Source organism: Gymnogyps californianus, chromosome 6, assembly GCF_018139145.2.
Source record: "Gymnogyps californianus isolate 813 chromosome 6, ASM1813914v2, whole genome shotgun sequence".
NCBI classification, from domain to species: Eukaryota; Metazoa; Chordata; class Aves; order Accipitriformes; family Cathartidae; genus Gymnogyps; species Gymnogyps californianus.
The window spans coordinates 15992698-16020071 of record NC_059476.1 but is presented as its reverse complement, the minus strand read 5'-3'; the positions used below and the strand labels follow the sequence as shown (position 1 = coordinate 16020071).

The 27374-nt window shown below is 46.5% G+C and overlaps 1 protein-coding gene across 1 annotated transcript in view; it reads left to right on the top strand.

Annotated features, from left to right (window-relative positions):
- The window catches only part of FBXW4 (F-box and WD repeat domain containing 4), a 63041-nt gene that overhangs the window by 12379 nt on the left and 23288 nt on the right, over positions 1 to 27374 (top strand). Inside the window, 3 exon segments of the mRNA XM_050899355.1 lie at positions 1612 to 1797; positions 2979 to 3111; positions 5633 to 5727. Coding sequence (XP_050755312.1) covers positions 1612 to 1797; positions 2979 to 3111; positions 5633 to 5727 — 414 coding nt within the window.

The following is a 27374-nucleotide window of genomic DNA, read 5'->3' as shown; positions in this document are numbered from 1 at the left end:
CCTAAAATCAAAGCTGCTGCTCCAAAGATGCCTCTTATTTTTTCCATGCATATGATCAAGTCCCAGATGAACATTATAACCTGTGCTCAACTGCTTTGTCCGTGTGACTAAAAGCCTGTTATTGAAGATGAATGCAGGCAAGCAGGAACCTTCTATCTAATAAGCAATCTTGTCCTATTGCCTGTTTCTAGTTCCTCATTGTGATGTTATGAGGTGTGGCTGTGCGTAATGGCTCTGCTGACACAGAAAATCATGACCTCTGAGGACGAATGATCTGCAAAAAAGAGGGAGACAGGTTTTTATGAGAAGCTGCCCTGCTTTCAAAATAGTTTGTTCCTGAATAGTTTGAAAACTGAAAGGCTGCTCTATGGAAAGGCTCTGGTTTTGCTCACTCTTTGCATGGGTATTGGTGCACTCGGCAATGACTGCAGAGTGGAGACAATTTCACACATCCATGCCCCATAGGACACGAGCCCCATGTCTCTTTGTATCTGGCTTTGCCGTATCCAGAAGGCCTATTTGCTGATTCTCTGGTGGCTACACAAAAGCAAGATCTTGAGCAAAGAGCTCACTGCCTAAGTATGCATTGTAGCCTGCTCTGTTTTCTGTATTTTGGTTTTGTTTCAAGACTAAATAAACTTCTTGTGATGACAGACTTGATTCAGACATTGCTTGAGTGTCTTCTCTTCTTGGTCTCCCAGGAAGTGAAGCATATTTTCCACTTGTAACTTCAATCTTCAAGATACTTTGGAACAGCTCCTTTAGCAGTCCACTGCTCTTGGCCTGGAGCCTGTCTGTAGGAACCTGCCACTGTCCTGTAGATAGCAAGGGGCAGAAAGGGTGTATGGGCTCTTCTGAAAGATGTGGGCAACAGAAATCAAGAGGTTGCTCTGCAGTTGCTTTTGGCTCAGCAGTGGAAGAGGTGTGAATGTAGAAAAATACCTCCTCTACATGATGAGCACAAAGTTCTTGGATAGCCTCAGGCTTACCCTGCAGCTTTACATATCGGCATACAGAGAATGCAGGAGGTGGAGGACTTTCTGTCTGTAGGAAAACCTGTGTTATTTGATGTGACCTGCTCCCCTGCTGAGATGCTTGTGAAACAGTGGCAGCTCTGTGGTCTCTGCTTGGCATCAGCAAATAATATGCAGGATCAAGACTGACACTACCAAGAGCCTCATATTGAAGGCTCTGTTAGAAACACCTGGCATAGCTCGCAAATGCCTCATAGTCTAGTTTCATTAAAAAGTAGAGGGCTCATAACGAGGGGTCAGGGAGCCTTAAGTATTTCCTGTCTAAACTCACTAGACTCTTGGCCATCTTCTCTTTCAGAGATTCCATGCTTCCTTTTCCTCAGCTCTTGGGTAGAAAAATGCCAGCAATGTGATCTGCTTTGTATGTTGTTGGACAAGCTTCACTTCTTGACTGTGCTACTATATTAAGCCCCGCTTTTGCATGTGACCAGCAGCTCCAACTTCACAGTTTTCTTGAGTGGGCATTTGCTTTTGTTGATATGTTTATATATGCAATCTTTTTCTTTTTGTGTGTGAGGTTTTGTTTTGTTTTCTTCTCCCCACTCCTGCACCCCCCCAACCTGCTGTCTGTTTGCAGTTTGATGCCCTGGATGGAGCTGGATGGCGAATATCTCTACCTGTCTCAAGCGGAGAACATCCAGGCCTACCGGCTCTGTCCAGATGGTACAGGTTTGCAGCGTCACCCTCAAGCTATCTTCTCTGGCCACCAGGAGGATGTATGTCGCTTTGTTCTTGTCAACTCCCACATCGTCAGTGGAGGGGGGTAAGTTGGGTGAATGAAGGAGCCCAAGGAGTGTTGCAGTGAAGTTGGAAGGGTTTTGTGTAACTCAAGCCCAGAGCAGCGGGGTCAATCTTGCTACACAGTGTCCTCATGCTTGGCTGTGTTCAACTGCTGCTGCTTCCTCTCTTATGATTTGGTTCTGTCCTGAAAAAGCTTCTACTACAGCAGTGGAGGAGTTGAGTCTCATGCTGTTGACCTTATAAAGCATCCTCTTCTCTTTTGAACTTGTGTAGATGTCCACAATTGTTGAATCAGGATTGACTGATCAGCCAATCCTGACTGACGTGCAATTTTCATTTCTTTCCCTGTTAGGGTCAGGGTAGCTAGACTGAGTTCTGATATTCAGAACTGCTGGTTAACTGGGACTGCAGTGGTGCATAAAGCTTTCTAGAGACAAGTAAATGTTTATTAGACCTACTGATGTAATAGTGGAGAGGGGGAAAATGGCCAAGCATTCCAGCACACACATGCTTCTCCAATTAATTTTGCATTTGACTGGCCTTTTTCAATTACAGCAAATGACAGAACTGTTATTTATAAAGTTTTAGCTATTAATATACACAGCACTTAAGCGCAGAATTGGGAGATGCAAGCATGGCTGTCTGTCCTGGGTATCTTGAGACTCTCCCCTGTGTACTGTAGCCCAAAGTTCAGGTGAAAATGAAGACATGCATTTAAAATTCCAGTAACTGTATTGGTTGAAAAAAGTCTAAGTGTCTTTGTAGTTAATTCAAAGCACAATACCCTGCATGGCTGCTCTGAAATGAATGAAAAGCTGAGGCTTGGACATGGGTGAGAAGGACCTCTGAGTTGTTCCTGTACTCCAGCCATTCAGCATCCAGCCAGGATTCTGGCAAGCTCAAAGCAGTAGGAGGAATAATGGCTGCTTTGCTAGTTTCTGCAGCTTAACACAAAGTGGAGGGTGGAAAGATAGCCAGGAAAATTTTCATGTGCGGCAGATCAGGCTTTGACTGGCCGGATGTGGGATTGCAAGAGAACAGGTGATGTGTGAGGAGTGGAGGGTTAATAATGCTGCATGAATTTCAGCTCCCACGAGAGATCAGTCCTGGTCTTTTTGTGGCACTCCTAAGCACTAATGGAAGGTGCATGTCCAAGGGAGATGCAGCTGATACAGACTCCCTGCCTGGGGATTTGTTTTTCAGAGACGGAAATATTGTCCTTCACAAGATCCATGGCTCCTACAGTGTCAAGTTCTCTGCGCATGAACAGGAGGTGAACTGTGTGGACTTCCAAGGTGGCCTCATTGTCAGTGGCTCCCGGGACAGAACAGCGAAGGTGAGCAGTGATGTTCCAGCAGCTGCAGGTGCTGCTGCAGAGGTGACCTCAGAGGTCTTGTGCCGTGAATGTCAGCAGAACTGTTGAGCCCTGTCTTGTGTCTGCAGGAGTGCTGGGTATCTTGGTGTAGGCTCCTGTCTCTGAAAAGATGCTTGCTGTGCCAAGCTTTTAAGAAAGAGATTTGGCAGTACTTTATGACATCAGCTGCTGGTTTAAACTAGGAAGTGCAGAAGGCAGCAGCTGATGTTTTGCTTCTTTCAGTGTACATCTATCTAACACTGTAGTGGAGATCCATGCCAGTTAGTCTGAAATTTGCCGTATGTATCTCAAGCACATCCTTGCTTTGTGATGCAGTGCTGCTTCACGCACTCTTTGTTGTATATTCGATCTCTTTAAGGGATAGCATGATGTCTTTTCCAAATCTGTGGGGTTGTGGTTTGTTTATTTGTGGTTTGTGTTTTCGGGGGGCGGGAGGGGGTTGGGTGGTTTTTTTATGGTTCTTGGTTTGCAAACCAGGAGTGAAGTTAGACTATGAATACTGTCAGCTCCCATTTTTCTCTTCCAGTTGGCATCACTGAATCCTGTCACATAATTTTTGACTATTTCTTGAGGCAGGACCTTGTTGATTTTTGTATTTCTGGATCTGGTTGGCAGTGCTCTGTTCCTACATGGACCTGGAAAGTTGTTCTCCTGAGCTGTAACTGACTCTGTTTTAGTAGTTTAGGAAACTCCACATAGGTGTTTCACCCTTGTCCTGCTAGCGCGATGCAGCACCTGTAGCATCTTCACAACCGCTTGTTTCATTGTTGGAAGTGGTTGCTATATGTTGAAAGCTTTGGCTGTTGCTCAGGGTAGGCTGATGGATACTCTTGGTCCCTGGTGCATATCATAGAGCATTAATGGAGGTAGGAGGAAAAACCGCTATTCCTGTTTTGCAAGAGGGGAAGTTGGGGCAAAGAAAGACTTGAATGTCTCTTTCAAGGTTTTATAGGAAGTGTGTGGTAATGACTAACTATCTGACAGGCTGCTGAGCAGCATCAGTGTATCAATTCTCGTTGGTCCCTCTGTATGGGTGTACTCCTGGGTAAAATCACTCCCAAGTAGAGCAGTGTTCAGATGCGAAGGACACTGTTGGGGATGCTGCTTGCCTCCTGGGAGCAAGGCCTTGATGCTGCTTTGTCTCACACTTAAGCAGGGCTGCTCCTCTCTGTTCTGTGGAGCCTCATTGCTGGGAGAGTGCCTTGTTGCTGCTTCCCTGGCAGCCGGAGGACAGACCTTCCCGACCTTGAGAACAAATTCCTGAAGGCCGGAGGGGAATTTAAGGCTGTTTTTCTTGCAGCTAGTGTGAGATCTTGCCCACCCAGTGCTCCCCACAGCATAGGCTCTAGGGATGTTCACCTCTTATTTTTTTTTTTATCATCTCTTTTGTAGGCTGCCTTGTTTGTGTGAATGAGACTCTTGGAGGGTGGAAGGGAATCCCTACTAGCCTTTTAAAGGGACTCTAAGTGTCTAAGCTATTGAGGGCTCTGCTGAGTGTTGATTAGGACTAAGCCCTGAAGAGCTGCTAATGTACATTCCTGTGTGATAGGCACCAGATAGTGTGCTCTGAGCAATATTTTTAACCTGTAGGAGATAGGGATGCCTTAAAAGAGTTAAGCTTTTCTGCTGCTTTTGCTGACACTAGGTGCTAAATTCCCCGCTGACAAGAATAGCCTGCAATCCCAGGCATTATCAACAAACAAACAAATAGGGCACTCCCAGCTTTGAAGTCTTGAAGTGAAACATTGGGGGTTGGTTACAGAGAACTGGGGGCTCAAGTCCTGTGTGCCAAGAATGAAGGCAAGGTGGAGAAAATGAGGGCCACAAGCAGAGGCCCCAGCAAGAATCTGGGGGGCTTTATTAGGACCCAGAAGCAAAGGGGGGGTGGGAGGGTGGTGAACTGGTGGAAGGGAACGTGCATGTATGCACTGATGGGGGAGGGAAGAGATTCTCTCACATTGTCAGTGAGCAAGGGGGGCCTATTTGAAAATAGCCTGGGGAACACTTAAGAAACTTGGTCAAAAGGGGGTGGGTTTATAAAATCTATTTTACAGGATAGTGAATGATTAATTTTATAGATAATATGAATGGAAATTTTTCAGGGGTGGTACAGAGTCTTCCCACACTGTTCAGGAGAACAGCAGAGATTTGAACAAATCCTACTTCTTGTTTATTTAACTACAGAAGATGAGAAATCTCTGAGTGCTGCCCTAGAGAGCACGTGGTGATGGGGGTGCTCTCTCTGGTACCAGTGGGATGGAAGGTCATACTCATAAGCTGAATCTCTGTGTAACTTTAAGTGCTTGTTTCTGCCAGTCATTGAAGGCTCTGCTCCTCAAAAATAAGTAATGGGAATTCAGGGAGAGGATCTCAGGGAAGGTGAGCATGACCGTTTTGGCAGCTCTTCCAGCACGTTAGCAGCGTGCGTCCTACCTTCTGCACCTTCTGGGTGATGTGGCATAACATGCATCTCTCTCTTTAGGTTTGGTCCCTGTCCACGGGCAGAGTTGGGCAGTGTCTACATACAGTGCAGACAGAGGATCGAGTGTGGTCCATTGCTATCAGCCCATTATTAAGGTAACTGAGATCTCTTTATTCCCAATTTCCAACAGAGAGAAGTAAGAGTCGGATAGGCTGTGTGTCCACAAATCTCTCCGAGGCACCAGTGTGACACTTCAGGGACTTGATTTGGGTGGATGCTGATCAGGTGTTTGTGCCTGCAGCAGGAGCTCAGGGAAGAGCATGTCGTCTTTGTTCCATGTAACAGCGGAGTAATCCGCTCATAAAGAGGCTGTGAAAATGGCCCTGCGTTCCTGTTACTGTCTCAGGTGGGACCTGTTCACTCTTACCTGCAGAGCGAACTCTCTGACTTACTAATTAGAAGCAGTGAGCCAGATCCTTTTGAGGTTTTCTGTACTGAAAAGATGCCAGCTTGTATTCTCATTCTCTGGCAGAAGAGATGCCAAGCAAAAAGGTCCCTGCTTGGGAGCTGCGTGCAGTGGTTAGAGCTTGGTTTTCTTTGAGCCTGCTGAACTGGGAAAGATGGAAGTGAAGTTCAGGGATGAGGTTTTCCAGCCTCTGTTCCCTGTAGCCCTGCACTTCTAATGTGGGTGTAGTGTTACAACTACAACTTCAGCATGGGAAGCAAGGGCAGTACCTACATCAGTGTCTTCCAGGGTGTTTTTCAAAGTGCTCCTGTTCTTCAGGAAGTGAAAATCTGAGCAACTTTAAACTCTTGGTGCTAAAATCTTACACTGACCAGCAACAGTCTGTCTCTTTGGTTCACTGTTAAGCTGGTCTTCTGCATGCAAGAGAGATTCTTCCTCAGCCTTCCTCAAGGAAGGGGGAAGAAGAGCTGTTGTTGCTGCCCATGTGATGTCTGCAACTAGTGAATTTTAGGCTTGTGCAAAACCAAAATACTTCCCACAACTGCTGTCCTCATTGGATTTCCAAGCTCGTTTTGCAAAACTTAGTGGTACGGAGCTAATGGCATTATCAGGGAAATGACCCTCGAGGCCTGCTATGATTTTGCCGTTCCCTTGTCCCATTGCTCCAAGTGTTTGAGACAGATAGTGTTTTTGAAGAAGTGCCATGTGCGTTAACGCAGCTGCAAGATGTTAGATAGAAGCCCTTTGCTGTCTTCTGTGCTGCAAGGGCCCCTTTTCTAGCAGACAGGCCCTGGCTCTATCACCGTGGCTGGTTAGAGCCCAGTGGCATGCTGCTTCCTACTCCTAAGTGATGACCTACTGAGGTGGCCTCTTGTCAGGACAGTGTTCCTCTCCCTGGTGTGCACGCTTGTGCACACTCTCTGTCACAATATTTACCCACAGTCTCCCCACCCCCCCTTTCCTCCCTGCAGGGTGATAAATGGGAGGTGGTGGAACAGCTACCCCATGAACAAGTGGGCTTAAATTGTGCACTTTCATTTTTTTTATGAGACTGTGGACTGTACCAGCCTCCCCCGCTAGCCCACCCTACCGCCCCCCCCCCCCCCCCCCCTTACCCCTCCATATTTTGGGGAGGGGGGTGTGGAGAATTAGAGCCAATTAGCCACGTCATTAATTCTTCAATTTGACGGCTGATATAGCAGGGCCTGAAACACGCTGCTGACCTCGTATAATGGGAACCCTGCTCCTTAACATATTGACGATGGGAGAAGTTAATTAAAATTCCACAGAGAGAAGGTGTCGGCTAACCTATAAACCTGTCGCTTCTCAGAACAAATCGCAGCCATCCTAGAAGAGGGAGAGGATCAGAGCAGGAGGGCATGTGGTGGGGGAGGGCCAGGGCAAGGGGCAGGGGAGATGAATTTTTCACTAATAGGTTTTATTGCTTGCTGTCTAATGAGGGTGGATATCAAAAAGATAATATCTGGTTTCTAGCAAGGTCCGCTTTGGGGAGCGCTGTGGTTTCTGTTTTATTTGCAGGAGGCCATATTTCACCCATATGCATTCCCTATGCACTTGTGTGTGAAGCTTTTCCTCCCTTGCAGTCCCCACCCTTCTTGCCAGAGCTTGGATGCATTTGTTCCTCAGTGAGGCTGAACATGGCCTATAACCTCCACTTCCTCCTAAACATTTGACGTGCCCTCCCGATTCTCCCTTGTCACTTGTGCTGGTGTAAACTGAGAGCCCCTTCATAAGAAGGGATAGTTCTGCTGGTGTAAGAACTGCTGTAGAATCAGGCTCCAACCACCTAAGTATTTTGGCCCATCGTTGCTGAGAACCCACCAGCTTTCTCTACTATGGACACACAGAGCTCAGGAACAGCTCAGCAGTTGTGCGCGGTGGGGTAGGAGCAGGGAGGGCTCCTCTAGCTCTAGCCATTCGAAAGTACTTTGGAGAGGCTGCAGTTTCCTGACCTGGAGGTTTGCCAGGACTAAGACTCTCTAGAGTAGCCAGGGTTGTATTCTTACTGAACCTCAGCTGTTAATGGGCAGGACTGAAACTTTTCTTCTTGCTTTTCAGTGATATCTCCCTCTGTGAGAAGCTTCCTTAGAAAGTATCCCATGCGCTCCTGACCCACAGCTGGGTTTTCTGCTGTCTGCTGCAGTCCAGCAGAGCAGGACTACTGCTTAAATAGACAGTGCCTGTACACCCAAACAAAACTTCAGAGACTTGTGCTCTTAAAGCGCAGCTCCTCTGGCTTCAGGCGTCTTTCTTGGGTATTCTGCTTTGATTTGTCCACAGTTTCCCTGTGTCACTACAGAGATCCTCCTGCAGATGTGCTGAGCTAAGGAGGAGGCTTCCTTGATCTTCATGTAGTGATGCTGGGCTGGATGCTTGGAGGGTCTGCAAACAGAATAGTGCCTGTAAGGGAGATTAAGTAGGGTAAAAGGTAGTGAAAGGGTACCAAGAGTACTGGATCTTCTGTTCTTACTGTGCAGGGGAGAACTGTGCAAGGAGAACACAGTCCTTTGTATAATCTTTTCAGCCATGGAAGTGCCTTCACATCCATGTGTGTTATTGGAGCTTCACTGCTTTGGGGATCCCTAACAGTGCCCTGCAGGATAGTGGGATGGGGAGGGCATTGTGTTTCTTCTGGGTTTTCAGCAAGTCTTCTGCATAGCTGTGCTGGTTGGTGTGCTTGGGACAGCAGGTCCCACATTGTGTGTCACATCAGGGACGAGAGAAGAGCCTGAGAGTATCCTTAAAATAGGATACTTAAAGTAAGGGTGCCTCAGCTTGCTCTGGCAACTGCTTTAATTGGTCTCCAAATGTGTTCTTCTCCATGGATTAGTAAAATGCTGTACTTACAGAGAGGCTGTGTACCCTAAACCACATTTCTTAGCTGCTTGTAATCCCCTTCCCCCCGAGTTCACTTGCCTTTTGAACTCTGCATCATGCAGATGTTAAACTTTCATTTACTGGTGCTTACTGCAGTGACTTATGTGTGCTCAGGGACCAGGGCAAGCCTGAGTGCAGTGGACCAATTCAAATGTGCAAAGTGAGGAAAACCCAGGGGTTTCTAGTGGAGTAGTGGCACCTTCATGCTTTGTGATTCCCTGAGGTGGCAGTAGCCAGGGAAGAGAAGCGACCACTGTATGCTGTTTAATTTGAGGGATAGGTTTATGGAGAAAATCAGGTCCAATTGCCTGGCATTTATGGCTGCAGAAACATAAGGCTTATGATATACGTTGTACTACTGAAATGTTCCTTTATTTAGGGGAAAATTTGTTGCAATTTTTTTTCCCTAATGACAGAGAAGCTTGTAAACTGGAGGGGAAGGAAAAAAGTGGATCTTGATGTTAAATTCATTATTAATCTTGGATTCAGAAATTCTTTGGTGTTGGATTAAAAAAGTATTCAAATCTAAGCTGGCTTCTCCTGCTGGGTCTGGCCACTGGCATTTGCTATTTAGATTTTAAAATGTTTATCAGGAAAGCTGGTCTTCCCATGTTGTACTCAAAGTGTGTTGGATTTTAAACCAAGAAAAGAGATGATGGAGACACAAAAATGGTTTTCAGTGTGCAGCTAGAGATAGAGAGCTAGGAAACCTTTGGTGCAATTTGGGGCAACGTCAGGCAACCGTAATGTGCCCTGTTGCGGCAGAGATGTGCTTTGATTGTGTAAGCCCAAAAGACAGTCTCTCATTTTCCAACTGTGTCATTGGTCTACTGCAGTACATGACCTCTCCTTGCAAATGTTGCCTTGGTGAAGTGCAGGTTTACTCCAGAGAGGAGGAAAGTTTGTACCAAAGACTAGCTATCTGCATTGAATGTTTAGTTTAAAGGAAAATCAGTAGTTCTGTGAACAGCTGAATTTAAAAAGCCAGGCTTGCTCTATCTCTTCTATTTATGCAGTGTTGTAGTTGAGACCCGACTCCTCTATTTTAACATGCTAATTTGAATCTCTGTTAACCTAATTGCCTCTCCCATGCAATATTATGGGGAAGTAATATCTGGGGAGACCTCTGCCCCTGTGGACAACCTCAGACAAATTGTGAAACATACCCAAAACTTGCTGGGGAAAGGAAGGAAGAGAAGGGTTACTGACAGGCACCTTGACTGAATGGGCCTCTCTTCCATTGGGAACAATTAAAATGATTAATTTTGAGGGCTTCTTTTTAATGGTTATCTGGAAACTTTTTGTGAAAGTAAGTGAAACAGTCTGATCTTGCAGATTGCATTAGAGCAAAACAACCCACTTGAGTCAGAGCAACTTTGCAGTGGTTTTGACCATACAATTGAAGCCCTAACGTGCAGCAGTTAAAATGTTTGATAATGTTCCTGCCACTCTCATTTCTTGCTCCACTTTTATCAGCAAATATCCCCTATTGCATATCAAGATGAGCTGTTGGCTGTACTGGTGCTCTGTTTTGACCTAGCTTTGCACAGTTAACCTCTCTGAGTCTGCTAGGACTTGGGACAAGTAACTCTGTTTTATTCTGGTTTGTGCATTGCCAGCAAAATAGCAGGCAGCAATAGCTCTGCTGTCCTTGGGGATCTCTGTAGAGCCTGGTCGGTTTGAATAATTGAGAGGGGACTCTGACCTGCAGCTGTTTCTTAAGCAGGGGCAGGAAGAACCTGCTCAACTGTGAGATCCCAGGGTGGACTTGCGGAGTTAGTGGTGGTGTTAACTACCATCTCTTACTGACCTCAGAGAGTGATCTGGATGTGGGTTTCTAGATACATGCAATAGTCATAACTGACTTGCTGCTCTTTCACCCCAAAGCTGAAGAGCAGGAAATGAGTATCAGTTTCTCCCCTCTGGAGCTAAAATGACACCTGTGTCTCATCCATGTGCCCTGACTGTTCCCTTGATGTTGGGAGGAAGACGACTTTGTTTTACCTTCTTAATTGTGTGATAATGACTCTATTTGGTCTTCTTCACATGGCTGAACACATGAACATACATGTCCCTTTTCCCTCTCGTCTAGAAATGAACACATATGCAAACACTTCTATAGGTTGAGAAACTGCAACTTACCTTTCTTCGCTTCAGTTTCTTTCCTTTGCCCTCTAAAGCTCACACGACTGATGAATTGCTCCCGTTTTGTCACTTTTGGCCAATACTCTAATGTATATATTTTCTGTGACTCTGAATTGGCTCACTGGTGGTTGTGGGCAGGTGAGCAGGTTTTAGGAGGCAGTAGCTAACTGAGTTAGAACCCAGACATCTGTTTCTAATCCTGTGGAGCTGTGTTGCATATTGAAATTTTATTCCCCGCCCCCCCCTGCATTTTTTCTCATCTTTCGCCTTGCTTGAGGGGAAAGTCTGTCTTGGAAAGCTTGGAGGAAGCATCTTTCTTGTGCTGCTTGGTTTGCACAGGAGAATCCATGTCTGTTTAATAGATGTGACAGAAGAAATTTAGTTGAGGGGGCTGGCAACCTTATGGTTTGAGGTTTCTGTTTCCAGTTTGTGATCGTTTTCTTTTTGCTTTTTAAATTCACAGGGGGAGAAGGTAACTTCACCAGACCTTGGCTGCTGTTTACCTTTGCTCGGCTGTGCAGTGTGCCTTTGTTTTTCCACCTTTGATCAGTGTCCTGCCAACAGATAATTTAGCAATTGCATCCCAGGGTGGAAGTGTGGAGTTAATGTTAAAATTAGGGGTTTTTTTCCTTTCCTAACTTCTCTGGCTGATGGAGCAGAGAAGGGGAGAGGGGAGGTGAAGGGGGCCATAAATTCTAGACCTGATGATTCTGCTCCTTGTAGAGAAAGGAAAGCCTCTGATGTCTCTTCAGCACTTTCATTAACATTTAAATTAAGGGTTTGTTTTTCAGGCGCTTCAGTCGCAGCCCTTTCATAGCCTGACACATGGAGGCTGTTCTCTCTCTCTTTTTCTCTCTCTCTTTTTCTAGCTTGCAAATCAGTGTACAATAGTAATCACTGCTGTATTTTTTTTTTTTCTGATCTCTCAGGAGGGCAGCGACCTGACAAGCTGTACCAGAGGTTCAAAGAGAATCAGAAACAGAGTGCAAAGGTAGATGGGCAGGAGGATGCCAGGTTTCACTCCTACAATTAGAGCAGTGTCTGTTCCCTCCCCTGCCTTTCAAAGGGCTGCTTTTGGGGGCGGGGAGGGACAGAGGGATGGGCCTTTCTTGCACGGTGAGATCCCCAGGTGCAGATGCCTCTAACCAGGCTCAGCTTCCACTGTTACTCCTCTTAGATGAGGCTGGAGGTGTCACTCAGAGGATGTGAGCTCATGCCCTGAGGTGGGAAGTGGAGCTGTAGTGTCCTAAGATAGCAGCCTAGTCCCTCTAAAGGAGTGTTGATTCACTCTGAGGACAGCAGGAGGCTGGTCCTCAGCCTGCCATTGGCATTTGAAAGGAGGGTGATACTGAAGGGTATTGCCCTGAAGTAAGAAACTCACCTCTGTCTTCTGTGCTGCAGTGCTGAAGTCATGTGTGCTCTGAGCACTGCACCTTATTGTAACGGTAGAGGAGATAGCTGATTTGAAGTGTCCATTTGGATCTTGGTTTACAACAGCCTAAACCAGGCCATGCCTTGCTGTAGCTAAGTAATTTCTGGTATAGGAGCTAGTTGGTTTAACATCAAGAAGAAAAAACTGTCTTCCACCTGCTTCAGCAATTGTGTAAGAGCCAAGGAACAAGGCGACAGTTTAAGGACTTGCAGTGGAGAAGCAGTATAGTAGGATTTATGTAAACATATGAGTCTTTGTCCCAAAGCTGTTTTGGAATCTTCCACTTCTCATCTCCCACCCAGTTGGTCACCACTGGTAGGCTGTTATCTTCTGCGGGCTCTCTGATGGGAGTTGGGGGACTCTGAGTAGCACTGAACTGGTGTCTTTCATGAGCTAAAAGTGGATAAAAGGCAGAGGAAAATGAGCCAACACATGAGCAAAGTGTTTAGCATAATGAAACCTGCACCTTGGTTGCTGTGGCTGTCACACTGTTCATGTCTTCACTCTGCCACCACCCCAAATTTGCTTGCCGTTCACTAAGAGCTTGATCCACATGGGCTTTGAAGGATGCCAACAGGATGAGAGCAGCAAGCTGGCAGTGGGATCGGGAAGGGTATTCCCTGCATGATGGTAGATACGGTGCATAAAGAGGGGTGCCAGAAGTTTCTGTTTCTTCAAGATTGGTCTTACCTGTGCTGGTGGTGGCTATGGTTTATACCATGTGGCTCTTCTGGAGGACCTAATTCAAAATCATGCACTTGCAGAAGGCTCCTATATATGCTGAAAAATGTTTCTGTTCTGGGGTTTGGATTTTTTTGCCCTTTTATGTGAACTACCACAAACTGTAGTCTGCCATTTCCTGTGTCACTGTTGCCAGGTTGAAGTATTGTGTCTAACTGTTCTGTTACTGAGTGTATGGTGATGACTTTCAGACAGTGAGTGATACAGAACAGCTTTTCAGGGGCAGGTGATCTTGTCCATACTCCAAGTGTTCTGGAGCTGTGTGGTGGGATGTGCTTCTCTGATCCCATCTGACCCATGCTCTAACCATTTTGTACCACGCATCTGATTACTCTGTCACTGCAGGTGGGTCCTAACTCCTGTCTGTGAGAGATTTCTGCATAGTCCTGAGAACTACCACTATCAACGTCATCTTGGTATCTTCATCCTGTGTAAAGCAAGAGGGATTCAGAATGTCTGCTCTGCACTGCTGGCATCCATCCCCTCTTCTGGGTGCTTCAGCTTTTGGAGTTTCATAGGTTCATGCCCACTGAGTTTTTCTTCTTCAGGGCCCGGTGTCGGATGGTGCTGAGCATGTTTTGTGAAGCCCACAGCCTGCGCAGAACAAAGCTATCGGGAATGGGAAAGAGGATGCTTAGTACTTGTCACACAGGGTCCTTGATTGTGACTTCTGAGCCACCTCCAGTGTTGCTCAGTCTGTAACTTTTCAATGAGGAAAGCTTTTAATTTAAGCTCTCCTGAGGCTGGATGCCAGCATGGAGCCCAGCTCAGCTGCCCCAGCGGTACTTGGGGCAAGTGTGCTGCGGCACTAACTGCGGTAACTGCTACTAAATTCTCTTTGGAAACTCCACTGTATTTATGGGTGGGGAAGGCGGGGGGATGCCTGCCCTCCCACCTTCCCCCATGTTGTCTCAAAAGGCCCTGGTGCATCTTTGATTAGGTGTAGGTCAAAAGAATTTCCACATTGTGACCTTAATAACTGGGGTTGATTGGCAGGCGGTCTGCAGAGAGGGAGCAGCCTGTCCCTTTCATCTCCCTTGGTGCCGTGCTGGGACAATGGGCCAGCATATTTTCCTTGTTGTTCCTCATTTGAAAAGGGTCTGGTATCTCTACTAGGTACCTGTGACATGGGGGTCTTGATTGGGGTCTCATAAAGGGCCCTGTCAGTGTGTCCAAAGGCCAGGAATACAAAGGCGATCAGTGGGTGGGGGTCTCAGCTGACCACTGAAGAAGGGAGGGGAGGGTCCTGGAAGCAGTGGAGGGAGAAGCAACCCCTGATGGGAGACCTTAAAGCGGGGAGGGGGGGAGGAGGCAGCCCATTTTTGTCCCGAACTCATCAAGCACATCTGCAGAATTGTCCCAGCCGCTGCCTCCCAGTTTCAAAAGAAAATGATCGTTTGATAAACCGTCCTGATTCACCACTTTCTCACAAGGGAGGGAGACCCACCTTTGACCTCTATGATTTCACATTGGGCCCAGCTCCCCCCGTCCAATTGCTGGAGAAACTTTGAAATGCATCCCTTGCGCTCCCTCTCCTTCTCCCTCTTTCCCTTTACTCTCTCTTCCCCCCCCCCCCCCCTTTTTTTTTCTCCTCCTCCTCTTCCCACCACCCCCACCTTCCCTGCTCTCCCGCTTTGTAAAAAAGCAGGCGTACTGCTTTGGAGTTTAGGCAAGTAATTAGTAAAATCTTCTCTGCAGTACAATAAAACTGCAGCGCTTGGCCCACATATTCCCACAATTTACATACTCGCGGGCATTTGAGAAAACAGGTGGCATTCCCAGTGCATCACTGCCTATGAAAATAATTTGGAAGGCAGGGAGGGGAGGGTGCTGGGACCCACTCGCTCCTGTGAGCTATAGGAATGTGCATGAATATATTAAAATGTTTTCACACAATGCTTGTATTTTCCAATGGGAAGAGGCATCTTCTGGATGAAAGGCGGCTGGCCCAGACACAGGCCTCTTCCGAACGCTCTTTCCCACTCGGAGTTTGTTCGCATGGACCAGATAGAGAGGGGGCCTTGGGGGGAGGAAAGGGCAAGGGTGCTATCTATGAAGAGTAAATCTTTGTGTGCCTCCTACCCGCTCCCTGTTTGCAGTCCCAGAAAGTCGAGTTATGAGGGAGTCGTGTCTGCAGCGGGGGCAGGAGCAGGGATCATCAGGACTTTCTGCAAAAGCTTTTGGAGACATTGTGAATATAGAGAGGAAATAGCTTGTAATGGAGCATATAGCTCTCTGACTGACGGGATTCAGGGGCTGCAGCAGGAAATGACTGAGAGGGAGCTGGCTATCTCAGGCAGTATTAGCAAAGTGCCTATTAATAACAGAAAACACTCTTGCAGTACTTTTCCAGCTTCATCTTATTGTCCAAGAACAGGCTGTTCAATGCTCAGCCTGGGCAATGTATCCAGCTGTTCCTCTCCTTTTTCCAAGAGGGTGGTTGTTCCAGGCTGTGCCACAGGTGGAACCCAGCAGTTCCCACTCTATTTCAGTTGAGGACCACTTAGCTGCATTGCCTCCAAAGAGGTTCTTTGGGCGCTTTCAACTTGTAGGGTGTTGACAACAGATGTATGGTGAAACTTGTGTCTAGAGAGTGTAGATCAGGGATTTCCTTTCTAACGGACAAGAATTGAAGGAGAGAATTGAAGTGAAGAGAGGGAGGGGTTGAACAAAAGTAGTGAATGTCTTGGCTTAGGAGCAGGGTGTGCAAATAGGGAAGACCCCTGGGTTCAGCTCCAGGGATACTGGGTTTTTTTGAGAATACTGGGGCAGGCTGCGAAGGGGCCTTGTTAGAGGAAACAGAGGTAGATTGGTGGCTGGATTTTTTTTTTTTTTAATAATATTCTTTTGGTGAAAATGCCCTTTGAAATTTCTGTAGGAAGTGGTGTGGCACCAGCATGGTGATCTGGATGCCTGTCTCATATGTGCTACAGATACAGCCTTTGTAGAAAGCTCTGATGGGCCTGTCCAGATGGGTTCTGCCCTGAGGATTTACAAGCCTGCCCGCAGCCAGCCAGAACCACGGCAGCACAAATTTATGGATGCCATGAAGAGATATTCCAAAGCCCACACTACCTAGCTCAAGCCTCTGCTCTCCTGAAGGAACTTATCAAAACACAGGCTCCCAGAACAAGGCATAACCCATTTAGAGAGGAGTGGGAAGAGCTTTACTGAGACCTTCTCCTCAGCTAAGCCAACTTTCCTTGTCCTTTCTGACCAGACTCTCTTTGTGACAGGTGGGAGAGAATGTATTCCCTAGCCCTGCAAGGAGCTAAACAATTCAGCATCTTGAAACCTTTTGCAAAAGGGTATTCATTCATGGCAGCTGTTCCTAAAATGGATCTGCGGAAGTAGCAAAGCTCTATAATGCTGTTTCTCCCAGCTGGCCTGCACTGGTCATACTGGTGTTGGTCATGGTGCAAAGGTCTCTAACCTTTTGTTGGAAACAACCAACAACCCAACTGGCAAGAGGGCTTACTTCTTATTTTTAATTATTGTCTTCCCAATTCCCTGCTCCTCCCCTTCATCTTTCTGCATTTCTTAAAGAGGCAGTGGAGGGAAAAAAGCTTTGGTTTTTGTTTGGGAAGGGGGTTAGGAAGGGCGACGTGGCCCCTGCAACCTCTCATAGGGGTGTCTTGTCAGGGCGCGGCATGAAGGGCACAAACAGATCATAACCTTTAAATGAAAATGCGATGGAGGGAAGAGATGAAAGCAGTGAAACAAATTAGATACATCTAGAGGGGGTGCTCAACTGGAGAAAATTAGCATTTCTTCCTAATTGGAGTGCAGGGCATTCCATTACAGGGTTTCATTACAAGGAGGGAAGCACTGGGCCTCTTTGGGGGATTCCCCCCTGCCCTCACTTCTTCTAAAAGTAAAAAATATATTTGGCAGAGAACTGAGAAAGGACTGAATTTATCAGAGTGAAGATTTCAGACTGCTGCAAGGAAGAGGAATGATTGTAAAGCACCATTTCTCTGTTTATTAAGAAAGTGATGATTGTGTGCACATGAAGTCAGGTGCTAGTCCTAGTTTTCCTGAAGGAAACTAAAAAGTTTACAGGAGGCTGCAGGTGATGGTAACTTTCTGATGCTAGTACTTGCTGAATCAAATTTGTAGACTGTATCCAAAATGCAGTAGTTTGTTTGAAGCATAGAGATACATGTTTTATGACTAATATCAGTGGAGTCAATTCAAGCCTGCTTTACACTGCATATCAAGTCCATGCTGTGCAAAGCACGTGTTCAAGGCATGTCTGTCTGATCCTGCCTCTAACTAGAGCTGTTGTATCTAACAGGAATTTGGATATATCCCTGGGAAGGCAATGGCCGACTTCCAGCATGGAATGTCTTGTGGCTCCACTCGGGCTTGTGCATAGCTTTGTGGTCCAAATAGCTTGTGCCAGCTTGAGAAACAGGCATGCATGGATGTTCTTTATATGTTCATCTTTACATATAAATCGGTGCTAAGAATAACTTGGGAATTAAAGGGACAAGGTTTTGCATTGCATCTCTGGATTAGGAGTAGGGGGAGACAGTTTCTTTTTTCCAAGCAGGGATTGGATTATTTATCAGTCAGTGCTCTCAGGAAGGCGGGGGGAAAAAAAGAAGAAAAAAAGAAAAGCAAACTTGCTTCAGGTGTGTGGTATGCAATGTGTGTTGCTCTGCCAATCTACAGTTACAAAATTTCCTGTTCCAGCTCAGGAGAAGGAATATATAAGCATAGGAATGAAGATTGTAGGAAACTGCTGAAGGAAGGGTCCTGTCTGCACAGAAGGTGGTTCCTAGCAGAGTGGGAGGATGTTTACAGCAGCAGTGCCTTCATCCTGGGCAGGCTCTGTCATCCATGCACCCAGGATGAGATTGCAGATGATTATGAATTTACAGAATTCATAAATGTAAATCTGACATAACCCTTACTGCTGAATTGTGGCATTTTGACACAGAGCATAGCACTGCCCACAGGAGTATCTTCAGGCCTAGAGAAAATACTGTTAAAAATGAAAGCATGGCTCAGAGATGAGCTTCTCCTGTATTAGGTCTGGCACACATCAGGATGATGAAGTCTCCCATCCCAGCCTTCTCCAGCCAATTCAGTTCTCGCAAAAGATGCTTGGCAGACTGTTTAAAATCAGCAAATGCATCAGTCTGGCTTTAGATTAGTAAAGCAAACTACTTTTGAAACACTGGGCGAGGTAGAGAGGAGATGGGAGCAGGACCAGAGAGGCTGGAGTTTGGAGAGGAGCAAATGACTAGGAGGAGATAGTCAGGCTTGAAGGGAAACTGGTTCATCTGAAGAATGGGAATTTCTCCTCAACGTGTGCAGTTGTGCATCTGGCTTGTGTGCTAATATGCTTTAAAATACAGCATGCCAGAGCGCCTCTTGCCTGTAGCTAAGCTTCAGCTTCCCTGGGTAGCTGGCATCCCGCATCTCTGTTGCGAGTGGAATCGGACACTGGAAACGTGTGGACAGAATTGTGTGGCTGTGACTTTCTCCTTGGCTTCATTGCCTCTGGTTTCTTTTCAGAAGTGTGAGACTGCTCCAGATTGGAAGGCAGATTGGAAAGTCTGTTCTCTCTGTGTAGTGTTGCCTGTAGTGTGTTCTGTGGTTCATTATCTAGGATTTGTCAGGTCTTCTCTACCTTCCCTCCCACCTGCACGAAGCACAACCACTGCAACCACTTTCTTGCTCTAAAGAGGTGTTGTGGGTTCATGACGCTCCATTCACCATCTCTGCACGTGCCTGCATGTGGTATGTACTCTTACTGCTTTGTAGGCATCCTGACCCTTGATGCAGGGCTAACTTGGGGCCAGGTATTAAAGCCAGCTTTAATACCAATGTGCATTGCCTTGTCTAATTAGTAAATCCTTGTTCTCTCTCCTCTGAAATTGAGGTGCATATTCCTCTAAGTCTAGCCGTCCATCAAAGAGGACTTGAAATGAGGCCTTGCTATGGTTGGTAGACATGGGCAGCTAATGAAGAGAGAGAGCCCATTTCCTTTGAGAAGAGAGGCCTGTACCAAGGTGATTGATAGTCCCAGAGATTTATTAGTGTGGGGGCTGGATAGAGACTTGCAAACTGGAACCCAACAGCTTGTTTTTTTCAGGGGAAAAAGAAGTCTGGTGGTCATCTGTGTGTGTACCTCTTCCCCCCCTCCAAAAAAAAAAAAAAAAGGGGGAAAAAAAGAAAAGGAGACTAAAGAAAGAAGTGAACTGATCAGAGGAAGCAATTACAGACTAAGCTGGGCCAAGCAGCAACTGCTACTATTGCTGTGCTTGGTCTCTGCCTCCTGGTGCAGCTGTCTTGAGCGTTGCACCTGCACTTTGTTCGGTGACCTGCTTCACCTGTCCACGCTGATTTAATGAGGGATGGGGATGGAGCAGGACTGTCTGATGGAACAGGTTTTCTCTTGCTGCTTGTTTTCTGTCTTGCACAGAGTATTGATTAGCGCATGTGGCCTAAAGCATGTTTTCCATATACTCCCCCTGGATTTTCTCATCTTTGACAGTGGAGAAGCAAGGGAGCCTGTTCCAGGAATTAGAAAAGCAATAATGTTTCTCTAGCATCTGTCTTCTGATGATCTCGGAGCAGTCTGGGAATGTGGATTATGTGCAGACCACTTCAGATAAGTTTGTAGCCTGGCAGAGCAAGGACTTCATGCTCCTGGTATGTGGTGGAAAATATCAGGTACTTTAGTAGTACTGAGTGCAGGTGAACAGTACTGTTCCCACTGTGCAATGGCTCCGTCCTCTGCTTCCCAAACTATGGTTTACAAGACCCTGATGGTCCTCAGACCCGTGTTGGCTCTCTAGCTCTCGCAGTGAAGCCAGTGATATGGGTCCCTGCTGGTCTAGGAGTGACTGAGACTGGTTGAAGCCTCTAAGCTTGGAGCAACCAATTAACTCTAACCTGCCTCAGAAGGGGCAATGAACCAATAGGGTCTGAAGAGGAGGTACAGCAGAGGAACACTCCTCTGTACTAAAGAAATGGCTGCATTGCTAGTTTGTATCTTGTTTTTGTGGTCTTTCCCCGTATTTGGTCCCAAGTCAAGCACTCTGCAGAAGTTATTGATGTGCTGATATTTGGTTGCCTCCATTAGGCAGTTCTGGTAAAACTGGCCTGAAAAGAAATATGGAGAGTAAGATGGTGGTAGGTAAGCTTGAGTGTGGAATTGTTATTTGCCAAATCCTACAATAATAGAACTAGAGACCTTTGAAATGACTAGGAGATTGCTTTAAAATGGACAAAAGATAGTATTTCTTCGCACAGTGTGTAGTGAACTTCCTGCTCCAGAGGGTTATGGAGATGGATGATGCCAGCAGTTTTGAAAGGGATTTGGCAAATTCATGCATAGCAGCTGCATAATGAAGGACTAGGTGGGGATACACTCTCTAAAATCCTTAATACAGCAATTGTGGATGCTGGGGCAGTACAAAGAGAATGACTACAGAAAGTTGCCAAGCTTACATGTTCTTCCTCAAAAGCGTCTGCTAGTACCACTGCTGGAGACAAAACGGTGAGCTAGATGGGCCATGGCTTGACCAAGGTGGGCACTTCTCATGTTCTTCTGGCCCTGGTGGGTCAGTCCAGCATCCATCTACCCCAGCATTTGGTGTCTAGCAGTGATCAGTAGTAGATGTCTAGGGAGAAGGGTAAGAAACAAGACAAGCACAAAAAGATCCTTTCCTACCTGTTCCTTCCTAGCTTCCAGTGATGGGGAGGTTATGGTTTCCCTGGCTAGAGTTTGCATCTGGACCAGTGTTTCTTTCATATTTGCAGAGGCTAGCTCTGTGAGCAGCTCATCTCTTCTTTCTGAACCTGTTAACGTTCTGGTCTTCATAGGCTCCTTTCCCATTCAGTGTTGTGTACCGAGGAAGAAACACTTTGTTCTATTTTTAAACCTTTTGCCTGACCATCTTATGGGGGTACACAGTGAATGATTCCTCCCTCTGGATACCCTCTGCTCTGTTTACGATTTTAGTATTTTTCCCAAGCCACCCCAACTCTAGTATCGATGGCCTTGTGCGAAGCAGTAGCAAACCGTGCCTGTTGCGAGTACTTGCTGGCCAGTTGTTATTTAGAGTGGACTTCACATGTAGGCGTCCCTGAGATGTGGTAAGCTCATCACTTCTTCCCAGTGCAGCCTCTGACTGGAGTCCACAGAGATGCAGCCTAACCTGAATTGATGGTCATGTAATTGGATCTTGTGTATCCACATGATAAAGATCAGTGACAGCTTTGACTGGGACACTCCTAACTTGCTGCAGAATCAAATACTGACACTTTAGTAATGTGCTCATTTCAGTGGAGGACATTTGAGCAAGCTTGGTTCTGGCATTTCTTCATGTGGGTGTTTGACTTGCCAAGTAAAAATGGTTCTTTTAATAACTGTGTTTTTGGATGAGACTTCCTAAACTCTCAGAGCGCATGGGAATAGGGCAGGCCATGGAAAGGAAAGGAGGAAACTGTGGTTTCACACGCCTGCCCACAAAGCTGCCTGTGCATCTAAAGCTTCCAGACTTCTGTTCCTTGAAGCGTTGGAGGACTGACTGCCAGCAGGTTGTCCGGCTTCACCTAGACAGCAGCTTACTGAGGGGCAGGAGGCAGTGCAGTACTTTGTACCCCTTCATCAGATATTTCTTGACATCAAAGGACGAAGTGTTTTAGGGAATCCTCTGTTCCATTGCAGGCTTGGGAGATGTGTGCCTGAAGGGGCTTTTTCCCAGTCCTTTCCAGTGCAATCCTTTCCCTCCTACTCCATTTTTTTTTTTCCAATATACTGACATTAAGCATCATAATAAATTATTCCTCACCTTCTTGCCTTGTCCTTTCCCTGTCTCTACAGCATCTATTTTGCCTGAACCCTTTCCTATCTTCATCTGGATAATCTCAGTTATCACTGAAATCCAATAGTTCTTGGCCTGCCTTGCAGCCCAGCCTGATTACAGATACTGAAGATGATAACTTGTGCTGTGAACCTGTGTTTTATTGTATATTGATGTCAGGACGGTTTGAGCTCTGGCTCCTGCAAAACTTTCTCAGCAGGTTTTTGGATAGTTCAGGATCTGTGTGGGAGGTGGCCACTAAAGATCCTTTTGCCTTAGACGTGTGTTGTCTGTTTGGTTGTTTAATGAAATCTTGTGTGCCTTTCTGTGCATACAGGGCTGGGGCTTTCTGGCCTGACTGATGAGTTTTATTTCTCACTCTGGTGCTTGCTCACAACCAAGCATACCCTGAACCTGCAGATGGAGAGCAGGGGCTTCATTCAGGATCTTGATCACTTAGGGGCAAACAGTTGACATGCTCCAAACACTTAGCATGAAAACCCTGAAGCAAATCATATTGCAGAGAGCTGGGGAGGGGGAAGCTGCGCAGAGCTTTAAGGGCAAGTGAATTGAGATTGTTGCAAGCGTGTCTGTATTGGGGCTGGAATGATCAGAGCAGGAAAGCTCTAGGAGTCATTTCATGGCTGAGTTAAACGCAGATGAGGCTTTGCTTGCCCCTCCTCCACAGAGCACCTGGCTCACCATGCCTCAGTGTCCTGGACCTCTTTGTGTGCGGCATGTGCTACATATACACACTTCTCCCCTTTCACCTTTCCTGGTCTTTAGCTGCTTAAAACCCTCTGAGCATTATTTCCCTCTCCCCTACTGAACAACTCATTTAGGCTTCATTTGGAAATTGTTTGAATATCATAGAGCAGAGGAGGAAGATCAAGCACTCTGTTTTTAAGTGATTAGGGTTCTTTCCCCTATAAGCGTGAACAAGTACAGCTCCTGCTTTTGCATGATGTGGAGAAAGAACTGCTGCCCTTTGTGGGAAGATGATGAAAGTATGTGTGTGTTTGGGAAGTCCTCTTCTTCCTCACCACCCTGATCACTTTTTTCAAAATTCTCCTAAATTGAGAAGATTGAATTTGATGTGTGTGTATGGCAAAAGGAATAAGACAAAAATAATTTGTGGCTTGTGGTACCAGGAAAACTTCCCACCTCTACTTTTAAACTGAAACATTCTTGGGTTTCAGTTGTTCTGGCAAACCTGAAAGGATTCTCCCCTCCCCCTGACCTCACTGGCATGCACGGATTGCTGGCTTATTGAAAAGTAATTTTCTGTCATATGTTCTAACGGAAAAGTTTAGATAAGCTGTCATTATATATATGCATTTTTAAAAGAATACTTGTTAACTGAAAACCCTGCCAGTCACGTCTGAAAATATATTGGGATTGGCCTTGGCAGTCCTGAAGCTTTAAAAAATAGAAAGGAGATATTTTTAAAATAGGAGAGGTTTTCTTTTGCATCATGATTCTTTAAGCATTTTCTACACATGGGCATGTATTTAGACTTTTGTCCAAAGCAATGACAGCTGGAGTATTTACTTAAATCAATTCTACACGTCCCCTTGTTGTAGAGTGTGGGGTTGTAAGAAGAAAAAGCCTTGGACACTGTAAGGTATGAGCATAGGCAACATTACATATCTTTTCCCACTGGTGCTGGGAATGTTCACTATATTTCTCTGCATAGCCTTGAAACTGGCCTGGTCAACTTGGATCTGCTTATATTTATTCTTGGTGTCTACTTCTCAGATGCTGGCAGTGATTTCATGGCAAGCATATTTTGTTCAGAAGCGTCAAAGGTTGCTTTTAAGGAAAAAGTCTTGAGTATTGATGAGCCGAAGGCAGACAGTATCTAGCTGAACTCATCTCTGTGGCAAGTACTTAAAGCAGCTTGGGTGAGGCTGCAAAGAATTGGATTGAAATTGAAAAATGGACCTTTCTGTGGGAGTCTTTAGTAAAATGTGAAAGATATATATGATCTGAGAGAAACTAGAGTATCCTGGGGTGGAATCAGGCAACTTCTCCAGTTTGCAACCTGCTGCAGCATTGGGTCACAGTTGTGTATCTTAGGCAGCTCAGAAATTACAAGTCTGCCCTGGGGGTTGTGCTGTCTTATCTCCTTGCTACATATCGAGTCTCTGGGGATCTCCTTTCCTTTTTGTCAGGATTGTTGTGATTGCATCATCTCCTAGGGCTTGCTCAGCACTCCTGTGTAACTGGTGCTCTGATGAAAGTAGTAGGCATCTTTTCACTCGCCTGCTTACCGTTTGGTCGTCATTGCAGAATAAAGACCAAGCTTTTAGAGTGTGACAATTCTTGCTTTGCAGTAGGATGCTGCAATCATAAGGGACACAAGATGAGTTTTTTTTCAAAATATAATTTAACATTAAAAAAAAAAAGACCCCATTGCACTGGAGCTGTGATCATCAAGTCAGCTGAGCAGGTTTAACTTGTCTACAGCCCTGGACCTGACCAGCCAGGACAAGGATTTCTATCCTGAAGGCAACGATGATAATTCAAAGAAAATATAGATGCTAACGAGTCCTGAGAATCAATAGAGGCACTGTGCCACAGGATGCCGGTTTCTGGCTTGTGGGACAACTGATGCCAGTCTGGTGCGACACAGGAGCAATACACTGGGAGCCAAGTGGTTTGGTCAACCCACATGCAGCAAGCTTCCTGGTAGGTTTTGCAGAACCAAAGGCTTGTAGCAGAAAGGGAGGTGGAATAAGTGAGGTCCCACTGTGAAAAGCAGTTCTGCTTTGCTGACAGGAAGTGGCTCAGCAAAAAGAGAACCTGGAGCCTTCGTTGCTGTTCTCCTGGTTCTGCTTGTTGCCTGACTTTTGGGGCAGATGCTGGACGAGGTGAATGATTCTTCCCTGATTTTTCTCAGCAATAAGAGTTCTCACTCTGTCCTCAGCACAGTTCTTGTTATCCTGTCGGGGACCTGCACTGTCCAGTTGCCTTTCTTAGTCTCAGTGGAAAGGTACTAGACTAGAAATCCTGCCCTCGGAGCGTAGGCTACACCAGGCCTTCAAGAATCCGTCATGCATTGCACCTCTTCACATGCTCCTATTGTGCATCACTGGATCTCTTTTCTCCTTTACCCTTTTTTTGACATCCTGCACTGCCCTGTTCCACAGGCTGGGGGAAAGATGCTTGTTGTGAGCTGACCTCCTCAGCGTGTGTCCCACCGCTGACCGTGCCCCCGCTCTGGCAGGCAGGCTGTCCTGTTCCAACCACCACCTCCTGCTCGCCCCAGATCGGAGCCCCTGAGAGGTCTTTGTCCGCCTGTTGAGAGAGGCCCCTGTCCCGCCATTCCCACATGGCACACCCTCCCTGGCAGCCCCCTCCCCATTCAGCAGTTTGGGCTGAAAGAACCTTGGCTAATTACGCTGGGCTGAAAATTACCACTTTGCTGCGTTCTCCTGCTGCTGGGCCCATTTGTGTGGGGCCTGTAGTTAGAGGGAACAAAGTCCCCCCTGTGGAGCCAGGCAGGCCCCAAGTGTGAAGCTACAGGTACAAGCAAGAGGGGAATGAAGGGAATAATTACCAGCTTCTCCAGGTGAAAGCCCCGTTAAAACTTCAATAAGCCAATTAGGGGCCAGGGTGTGTGTGTGGGGGAGAGTCTCCCCCACCTATAAGTGATTCCCACCAGGCAATTAACAGAAATCATTTCACGGAGGGGAGGATAAGAAATGGCTCTTAGAAATTGTCTTGAGTTGGGGGGGGGGGCCTGAAACAGCATGACTGCTGCAGTGGTCCTCGTGTACTCCAACCTCCTGGCTCACTGTGTGGCCTGAAAGTGTTGGTGGGGCTAGGGGGAGAGGGAGGAGGGAGGGAAAATGGCAAAGAAAAAGGAATCGCTGGAGCTTTACACCTGGGCAGGCTTTGAGAAAGCAAGGGCTGGAGTTCAGAGCTTCTTGTAAGGCTGTGTGTGGGCCCAGAGCACTGAGCTCAAGGGGGCTGCTGGATCTGGGGAGGTGGGTGAGGGTCAGGCTTAGGGTGTCTTCCCCATCAGGGTGAGGGGGAAGGCTAATGGTGTTGAGCCCAGTAGGGAGGGGGTAGGTGCTGGGTGTGAAGGATCGAAGTGGGTGTGCAGGTGGGTGAGAACTGAGTGCCAGGCCTTCAGAGATCTGCCCGAGATGTGTGATGGTCTGTAGGTGCCCTGCCTTATCCCAGGAGCAGATGGTGTCCAGTGTCTAATACCTTTGTGCGTATCTCATGCAGGGATCATGTTTTTCTGCTGCTCAGCCGGCAGCTTCACCTGTTTATTCCTTTCAATTGGTTCCAAAAAGCCAGTGGATTCGCTCAAGATGGAGATTTTATGAAGTCACCTTGCAATTCCCTTGCACGGTATTGCAGATGGCATGTGCAGCAGTCAGAGGTAGAGCATGCTGTCCGGTGGGTACCTAGGAGGAGTCTTGCCTGTCTGTATTTGAATGGCTGCTCTGGGGAGTGGAGCAAGAGTAGAGCACAGGATGAAGTTGCTGCAGATGGCTGAGATTGCCCTGGTGATGTTAGAAGGGAGAATGCATACTGTAATTAAAGCAGTCCAGATACCAGCTGTGGTTATTTCACCTGCACTTGCAAAAGAAGATGAAACAAACAAAAAAACCAAACCCTAAACTCCTCAAAACACAAATGTAACCTTAGTAGCAACTTTCTTTGCCTTTCTAATGCTATAGCTTCTGAGAATTAAAAATGTCCTGTGAGGTTTTGTTCTGGTTACTGACAAGCTGAAGCTGAAATAACCCTACTGTAGTGGTGTTTAACCACCTAGTCTTGGACTGACCTGGAAGTCCCTAGACTTCCTCATTTTTTTTTTCCTTCTCTTTTTTCCCAGAAAGCTTTCTGTGGTAGGAATAGAGAACTGTATCTCTTGCACAGCCCAGCTTTTAGCAGAGTCATGTTTCTTTATGATTCGGCTTCCAAGTTGTAACCCCAGTGGATGCCTGCAAAAAGAGCTCTGTTCACAGAAAGGCCTGGTAAGCACACACAGGCAAAACAGTTTTGGCACGGGCTTTTTGCCCGCCTTTGTTTGGTATGCATTGTTCAGACCAGTGCCCGAGTTACATACTGGATTACATTTCTTCTGTGGTTAAGGAGTCTCTTTTTTCCTGTAATAACTTGAGCATCAGTTGGGGATTAAATTGGGTCTGGAGAGAGATAGGGATGCAGGAGTTCTCGTACAGAGACCTCTGTCCTGAAGAACCGCTCCATGCCTGGCAAGCCCAGAGGTTGGAGAGTGAGGAAGGATGATGAAAAGTGTTGGGCATACCATGC